The 8,825-nt window shown below is 58.3% G+C and overlaps 1 protein-coding gene across 1 annotated transcript in view; it reads left to right on the top strand.

Annotated features, from left to right (window-relative positions):
* SCUBE1 (signal peptide, CUB domain and EGF like domain containing 1) overlaps positions 1-8,089 on the top strand; it is a 188,451-nt gene extending 180,362 nt beyond the window's left edge. Inside the window, exons 19-23 of the mRNA XM_007941796.1 lie at positions 2,020-2,181; positions 5,473-5,670; positions 7,151-7,303; positions 7,675-7,754; positions 7,937-8,089. Coding sequence (XP_007939987.1) covers positions 2,020-2,181; positions 5,473-5,670; positions 7,151-7,303; positions 7,675-7,754; positions 7,937-8,089 — 746 coding nt within the window. The remainder of the gene's footprint in view (positions 1-2,019; positions 2,182-5,472; positions 5,671-7,150; positions 7,304-7,674; positions 7,755-7,936) is intronic.
* The last annotated feature ends 736 nt before the right edge of the window (positions 8,090-8,825 follow it).

Genomic DNA, 8,825 nt, shown 5'->3' with positions numbered 1-8,825 from the left:
AACAAATGCTGGTGAGGATGTGGAAAGATTGGGACTCTCATACGCTGCTGGTGGGACTGTCAAATGATACAATCTCTGTGGAAATCAGCATGGTGATTCCTTAAAAAGTTGGAAAGAGAAACACCATTTGATCCAGCAATCCCATTACTAGGTATATGTCCTAAAGAAGTGAGAGGCAGGACACGAACAGACATATGCACACCCATGTTCATCGCAGCACTGTTTACAATAGCAAAAAGATGGAAACAACCTAAGTGCCCATCAGTGGAGGAATGGATAACCAAACCATGGCACATACACACAATGGAATACTATGCAACCCTAAAGAATAATGTAGAATCCACAAAACACTTCATAATGTGGATGAACTTGGAGGACATGATGTTGAGTGAAATAAGTCAATCACAGAAGGACAAATATTGTATTGGTCCACTATTGTAAAAATCAAACCCAAACTAAAACCAAACACACTGCCGTCAAGTTGGATCCAACTCATAGCGACCCCTCCTTGGGTTTCTGAGGCAGTATCGCTACAGAAGTAGATTGCCCAACCTTTCTTCCGAGGAGGGGCTGGTGGGTTTGAACCACCAGCCTTCTGGTTAGCAGTCAAATGTCTCAGGCACTATGCCACCAGAGCTCCCATTGTAAAAGTCAAGGAAAGGTTTATATATGGAAGGAAACTTTGTTGGTTACCAGGGATGGGAGGGGAGGAGAGGGAAAATGGCTACCTAGGTAAAAGACAGTTTGGGTGAAGGGAAAGGCGGTATAGCAAAAGCAAGTGAACAACACAGTAACGCCAAGGAAAAGGTACACATCGAGAGGTGCACCAGAGATGCGGACAACAAAGATGAACGCTTTTACACACACAAACTCTTGTGTGGCTACGTGGGCTGGGGCATCTCCCCTTCCTCTGCCCCCCACTCTCCTGACTCTCCAGTCAGACATCGCCACCTCACTGCTCCCCACCAAGGTGGCCTGTGTGCTCCCTGCTGAAACCAAGGTCACTTCTCAGCCTGTCCTTGGATCAAACTGGTCACTTACTGCCCCCCTCGTGTGTCTGCCTCAGACACCCAGCCTCAGTGCTTGGGCCGCACCCACTCTCCTCAGTCAGACAGACTCATCTGATCTGCTCACTCAGAAAGCGCCTAACCCCTGGGAGCCCCAGGTCTGTCTCAAGCCAGCCTCTCCCCAAACTCCAGACCCTGCTCCCGGAGCGTTTGGCAGGCCTCCGGCTCCACGGGACAGCCTCACACAGCACCCTCCCCCTGCCCCAGTCCGGCCACTTGTTCAGGCCAGAGATCTCGTGGTCACCCAGACCCTCCTCTCCCCATCCCCTCTAGTCGGTCAGCAGTCCCTGTCAGCCCACCTTCTAAATAGATCCAGACTTCGGGGACCTCTTACCAACCCCACTGTGACACCCTGACCCAGGGCATGCCATCCTCCACTGGACCATGTAACAGGGTCCTGCTGGGTCTCCCACCCCACCTGCTGCCCCAAGGCCACTCGCAGGGGGGATGCCGTGTCCGCGGAGAGCACCGTTCTCCCCACGGCCACGCGGGACCTTGGCCTCCACGGCCACCGCTCTTCCCTTGGCCCTCCAGCCACAGGGGTGTTCTTCCTGCTCTTCAGAGCCACTGGCCCCACCCAGATCCCTCCCCAGAGCCAGCTCCCCCTTCCACGGGGCTCTTCTTAAAAGTCCCCTCAGAAGCATCTTCACACCTGCCTCGGGACGGGACGCGCCTGCCCCCACCTGTCACCACCTCACACCCGGTGCGTGCAGCATGTGGTTCTGGGTAGTGGGCGTGGTCTGCCTCCCTCACTGCCGTTTCCCCGTGGAGAACGTAGCACATTGGGCCAAGGGCTTGGGGACAGGCTGTATGCTAGAGTGGTGGTGGGAGGGGTCATGGGCCAGAGGTCAAGGGCCTAGAACTCCAAGCCGAGATGGCCCCGGGGGCAGAGCAGGCCCTGGGGAGCGTGCCCCCACACCACGTTCCCACCATGCCGCCCCCCACCGCGCAGTGCACTGCTCGCCCGGCCACCACTACAACACCACCACCCACCGGTGCATCCGCTGCCCCGTGGGCACCTACCAGCCTGAGTTTGGCCAGAACCATTGCATCACCTGTCCCGGCAACACCAGCACGGACTTTGACGGCTCCACCAACGTCACACACTGCAAAAGTAGGTGCTGCTCTTCCCCACGGCGGGGAGGGGTGGGTGAGGCCTCACCTCCCGGGAGGAGACCGTGGGCCTTCCCTGCCTGTCACACCCACTCACCCCTCTGAGCCCGGCAGCGTGGGGTCACCTGTCCCGGGAAGGTGCGGCTTTCCTGTGAATGGTGTTTCCCTCCCTCCCTCCCTCCACCCATCCACCCCAGTCCTGCAGACCCACTGAGCTTCCCAGCCAGGCCAGGGGGGTGAGGGAGCAGAAGGCTGGTGTGAGGCTGCTGAGTGCCAGGCCGGGCTCAGGCAGGCACTCACGGTGCACACAGCCAGCCAGCTGGGGGCACCCGGGAGATGTCTGATGAGCGCGCATAGGGCTGGGGCAACAAGGAGCCAGGCCTGAGCCTCCTGGGTGGAAGTCGCTCAGCCCAGCCCGGGGTTAGGGTTAGGGGGCATCCCCGTTCTTGGTGCAGCAGGGCCCTTGACTGCCAGAGAGGATCGCATCCCTGTGCTTGCTCTCACAGCGTCTTATTTCCCGGAGTACTTTGGAGCGTACATTCGGGTTTTTACCTTCTTCTTAATTAATGCTCAAGCACTCGGTTATCCCTTTCCTGGGTTGCTGGTAATATTTGGGACAGCCTGTATTTTTACCATACTTACTCTGTATGCTGAATACTAGTCTGTATGCTGAGCAAATAATCCAAGAAGCTGGACTCTGTGAAGAAGAATGCAGCATCAGGATTGGAGGGAGCTCATTAACAACCTGCCATACGCAGATGACACAGCTTGCTTACTGACAGTGAAAGTGACTTGAAGCACTTACTGATGAAGATTAAAGGTACAGTCTGCAGTATGGATTACACCTCAATACGAAGAAAACAGAATCCTTACAACTGGACCAGTGAGCAGCATCATGATAAATGGAGAAGACTGAAGTCGTCAAAGATTTCATATGACTTGGTTCCACGGTCAACGCCCATGGAAGCAGCAGTCAAGACAGCAGATGACATACTGCACTGGGCAAATCTGCTGCAAAAGACCTCTTTCAAGTGCTGAAGAGCAAAGACATCTCTTTGAAGACTAAGGTGCGCCATACCGAGCCATGGTATTTCAATAGCCTCATATGCATGTGAGAGCCTGACAATGAATAAGGAAGACTGAAGTTGATGCTTTTGAGTTGTGATGCTGGTGAAGAATGCTGAAAGCACCGTGGACTGCCAGGAGAATGAACAGGTCTGTCCTGGAGGAAGTGCAGCCAGGATGCTCCTTGGAGGGGAGAATGGCCAGACTTCGTCTCACGCTGTCAGAAGGGACCATCCCCTGGGGAAGGGTGTCATGCTGGGTAAAGTGGAGGGTCAGTGAAAAAGGGAAGGCCCTCCACAACATGGATTGGCACAGTGGCCGCCACGAGGGGCTCAGGTGTAGCAGGGACTGTGCGGCTGGCCCAGGACTGGGCAGTGTCACGTTCTGTTGTACACGGGGTCGCCGTGAGTCGGAGACGACTCGACACCACCCACAACATCAACAGCAGCATCCCCGTGAGTCGAAACCGACTCGATGGCAGTGGGTTGGGTTGAATGATCTATGAAAAAGGAGGAAATCCAAGGGCTGGGGGTCTGTTTCTGTGTGGGGGCTGTCCCAGCCTGGGCTCACGTCTCCTCCATCTCTGTCCCTAAGACAGAAGAGCAAACTTGTTGATGGAACTCAGCAGACCCAGGGGTTCGTGGTTCGGAAAAGGAGCCTGGTGGCGTCAGGGTTAAGCCCTCAGCTGCCAACCAAACAGTGGGCGGTCTGGACCCACCGAGTATCTCCAGAGAAGAAAGACCTGGTGTGATAGTTAAGCTTGTGTGTCACCTTGGCTGGGCCTGGGTGAGCGGCTGGGCAGCTGGATGTAGCTGTTCCCCGTGGGGAGACTGGCAGCCAGCTCCAGGGTGGAATCGAGTGGAGCAGCTGAGTAGCTGCTTTAGAGACATGGTCACCTCCAGTGTTGAAGCAGCGGCTTGGAGGAAGGTCTCCTGCTTGCTGGCGCGCCTGAACCCTGCATGTAGTCGAGTCTTCATTCAGCAGCCTGCCATGTCTTGGCATTTTTAATGGACTTGAATCGACAGCCTGCCGTGTGGTTTGGTAACATCAGGACTGTGCCTTTTTACTTGTCAACCTTGGGTTTGTCAGCCTCAGCAGCCAGCAGCTGCCCAAGTGAAGGGATGCTCTAGCTTCAGTGGGCCGGGAGCAGGAGGCAGAGCTGAAGCCCGAGGCTGAGGGGCTTTCACCCAGCCCCTGGAGCCTGGCACTTGGACTTAAAGCCTCCAAACCATAAGAGAGTAAACCCCCGTTAGTTCAAGCTTCCCATTTGTGGTCTGTTCCTATCAGAGCAGCACTGACAACCAGAACACCTGGTGGTTTGCTCCCATAAAGATCGCAGCCCTGGAAAGCCTGTGGGACAAGTCTGCTGTCACACAAGGTCACTGTGGCACCGAATGGACGCCACAGGACCCACCCCAACAAGGAGTGGAAGCGGAAGCCAGGTGGAAGGGACGCTTCTAGACACTGAAAGTCGAAATGAGTATTTTCCAGAAATTCTGAAGCGGGAAGAGAATTGTGGCACGAGGACTTGTGGGAAGATTCCATGCCCTCAGTCCTTCTGTTCCATCTCATGCAGAACTCAGGTGCTTTCATTTATAAGTTGAAGACCAAGACCCCCTCGTAGCTCATGAGAACATCCTGTTGGCCTGTTCAGGGGGAAAAGCAATGAGAAGAAATCGTTTCTTTCTTCGTCGCGTTTTCCTCGCTATGTGGCTTGCTGTCACCTTGCTGCCCTGTGTATCCCTGCGCCTCCCAGCCTCTCGTGGGTGGGGACCTGCCTGGCACCTGGTGGCCCTGGCCAACACTGAGTAACTGAGTGCACAGAGAAATAAATGGGGAGGGAGGGAGAGTGGGGTTCATTTGAATTTCACACTCAAGACTTGGCTGAGTTCCTAGTTCAGGCGAGGGGCAGGTTGGGGCAGGCAGCCCAGAGTGGTTAAGAGGGGCATGCTAGAGGCTAGGGGTCCCAGGCAGGATGCCCGGGCGAGGCCGGGCCATGGAGGTGGGCCTCAGTCAGGCAGGGCCCTCGCTGCTCCGAACTCTCGTGAGCAGGTGACAGGAATGGTGGGCTGAACTTCGCTGAGGGGCCAGAGGGAGGCTGGCTTGGGCTGATGGCATTCGCTGGAGGGATGGACCTCTGAGGGCCCAGACAGGAGGCCCAGGGGAGGTGGGCCAAGGAGGGCCTGCCCGCCCACCCTGACCAGCCTGCGGGCCCCCGTGCCCACAGACCAGCACTGCGGGGGCCAGCTTGGAGACTACACGGGCTACATCGAGTCCCCCAACTACCCTGGTGACTACCCGGCCAACGCTGAGTGCGTGTGGCACATCGCACCGCCGCCCAAGCGTAGGATCCTCATCGTGGTCCCCGAGATCTTCCTACCCATCGAGGACGAGTGTGGCGACGTGCTGGTCATGAGGAAGAGCGGTATGTGCCAGGGCGGGGGCGGGACGGGCCTGTCCTCAGCCCTGCGGGTCTGCCACCATGCTCCCCACCCCCGGCCGTCCCCCGAGCTCAGAGACAGGAAGTCACCGTGCCAGGTGGCCCAAGGCTTACCATGGGTGACTCTGGAAGCTGGCTTCTCACAGCTCTGTGGACAGATCCTCAACCCGGGGGCACCTGAGGCATGAGGCCAGCCCCCAGCAGGGCTGCGCTCACCTCTGGCCACAGCAGTGTCTCTTCCCGGTTGTCCTACCAGTGGCAGAGCCCTGCCCAGGACTTCCTGTCCCTTCTTCTGCAGAGGGAGCCCCAGGAGTGACCCCCAATGCCACAGGGTCTCCTCCCTCCCCTGAGGGTTTGGGAGAGCAAGGGCCCCGTGCGCACGCGAGTGCACACACACACACATCAGGGTCAGAACGTTTCTGCCAGTTCTTCGCCTCGTGAGCCCCAGACTCCTGGCACATCACCCCCCATCGGGCTCGCTGTGAGGCTGCAGGGAGTGCAGGGAGGGACAGTGGTAGCCACACCCACACACACCTGTTGACAGGTGTGCACCCACACACTCACAGCAGCCAGAAAATCTGGGAAGCATTGAGTCCCCCCAGGGACCGACCTGGTCAAGCCCTGAGAGTGCCCCTCGGTTGTGGGCACCTTGCTGCTGTTGCAGGGCTGCAGGCCAGTAGGGGGCGCCGAGTTAATGCCAAGGAAAGAAGACTCGTCGGGGTGGGTCTCAGAGCCCAGGACCTAGGATGGGGGCCCTCTCCTCACATATTGGGTATGACCCCTGTGTGGCTAATGAGCTGGAAAGCCAGTGTACAAACAGGAGGACTGAGACCAAAGAAGGCAAGTTCCTGCCCAGGGCCACACAGCTGGTTCCCCGGTCCTATCACCAGCCCCATTCACTCTAGGGGCCACCTCTTCCCCAGGCTGCACCTCAGGAAGGCCCCCTAAGGGGCAAGGAGGGGGCACCTTGGGCCAGCCCCAGGCACCCCAGGCCAGAGGACTCACCCTTGTTCATCCGCCTACAGGAGGGAAGGCAGGCCACCCAACGCCTTCCCACATCTGACCCTCAGTCCCAGCACATCTAGGCTGGCTCCTGTCCCTGAGCCTCCACTCTGGCCATAGCCCTGTGCTAGTAGCCAGAGGGAAACAGTGACAACCCCACAGAGGGGCTTCACCAGAGCAGGGAGGGACAGGGTGGGTGGTGGAGCAGTCAGGAAGGCTTCCTGGAGGAGGAGACACAAACAGCTCTCAGAGGGACAAGTGAGAACTGGGCAAGGGAAGATGGGGAAGACATCTGAGGCGGAGAGAACAAACACAGAGACACGGGAGCTTGGAGCGCTTAGGGAACCTTACCTGGTGTGGTGGCCGGGTGGCCACCTGGGCTGAGACGTTGGCCTGTGGCCGGAGGGCAGGGTCCGGGTGAGGAGCTGCCCATTCACAGCAGCTCAGCATCCTGCTCCCACAGCCTCCCCCACGTCCATCACCACCTACGAGACCTGCCAGACATACGAGCGGCCCATCGCCTTCACCTCCCGCTCCCGCAAGCTCTGGATCCAGTTCAAATCCAACGAGGGCAACAGTGGCAAAGGGTTCCAGGTGCCCTACGTCACCTACGATGGTAAGGCAGGGCCATCTGGTAACAGCCACAGCCTGTGCCCAGCCCTCCCTCGGGGAGCTCCACCTTGTAGGGGAGACAGACCCAGACCCAGAGCTGTGTGCGGGGCCCAAAGCAGACAGGCCTGTGAGGGCGAGGGCCACGGGGTGGGCAGAGAGGGAGTGATTGCTGCTGTCTCCGGGTTTCAGCACAAGGTTCTGCCCACACAGGGTTTTTAAGGTTAAATAGGAGTTTTCTGGGTGGCCGAACTGCAAGGTGGACACGTGGGTGGAGGGAGCGGCCCCCGGCCGAGCCTGAGCCTGAGGCTGGAGTAGGGCAGGGGCAGAGGCCGAGGGGGACCGGAGTCTCCAGGCCTCACCGTCCTTTCCTCCCAGAGGATTACCAGCAACTGATAGAAGACATCGTCCGTGACGGACGGCTGTACGCCTCAGAGAACCACCAGGAAATTCTGAAAGTGAGTGTCTGTCCCGGCAGGGGATCCATGTCACCCCCTCCCAGAAAGATGAGGGCAGGTGGGGGCGACAACCGGAGAAGACACACCTGGGAGAGGCTGCCCAGCCTCACAGCGGCCTTGCGGACACCCCCGGGCCCTCCAGGGCCTGGTCCTTAAAGGCAGGGCCCCACCGTGTCTTGCAGGACAAGAAGCTGATCAAGGCCCTCTTCGACGTGCTCGCACACCCCCAGAACTACTTCAAGTACACGGCCCAGGAGTCCAAGGAGATGTTTCCCCGGTCCTTCATCAAACTGCTGCGCTCCAAAGTGTCCCGGTTCCTGCGACCCTACAAATAACTCACCTGCTGCCCCACGCGGGGATGGCTGGGGTACACCCGGGGGGGCTGCTGCCCAACAGCCCTTCCCCCCAACAGAAGCAGAAGGCAGAGCCACAGGACAGGGGCACCCCCCAAGCTGCCAGGGGAAATAGCTGACACACCTGCCCTCCGGGAATCTGACCAGCCTGTGGAGGCCCGACCCAGCCCAGGCGAGACCCGCCATGGGCGGCACTCCTTAGACGCACCGCTGGGGGTGGGGTGGGAGGGACCTTGGTTAAGAACCTCTTCCTTTCCTCCATCCACCTGTTCATTTTGCCTGGGACCAGGAATGCGTTCTCCCGAGCCAGCACTAGAGGGCGCCCTTGTGGGCAGGGGCCTGGGCACACCTGGGGCCTATTGCACTTGAACTTTGCCAGTGCCGCAGAAGCCAGAGGTGTGACAGGAGTGTGGCTGACCTCGCCCCTGGAGGCCGGACAGCTGCGCTGGCCTCCCCACAAGACAGGAGCCAGCCAAGGGTAGCTCTGCCCACAGCTGGCCATAGAGGTTGGGGCTCGCAGGGCCTCCACACACGGAACTCCCTGCCACAGGCACAGGACACAGACCCCATGCTGTTGCCTCTGAAGGGGTCTGTGATGGACAGAAGAAGCCGCTAGGGGAGGAAGCTGTAGATTTTCGCTTTCCCTTCATAGAGCATCTAATTAAGTACACTTTATATATAAATATAAATATATATATACTTCTATTGTGCATACTTT

Source organism: Orycteropus afer, unplaced genomic scaffold (genome assembly GCF_000298275.1).
Source record: "Orycteropus afer afer isolate SDZICR_OR568_19922 unplaced genomic scaffold, OryAfe1.0 scaffold00083, whole genome shotgun sequence".
NCBI classification, from domain to species: Eukaryota; Metazoa; Chordata; class Mammalia; order Tubulidentata; family Orycteropodidae; genus Orycteropus; species Orycteropus afer.
Note: the sequence above shows the minus strand (reverse complement) of the source record. Positions and strands in the feature narration are given on the sequence as shown.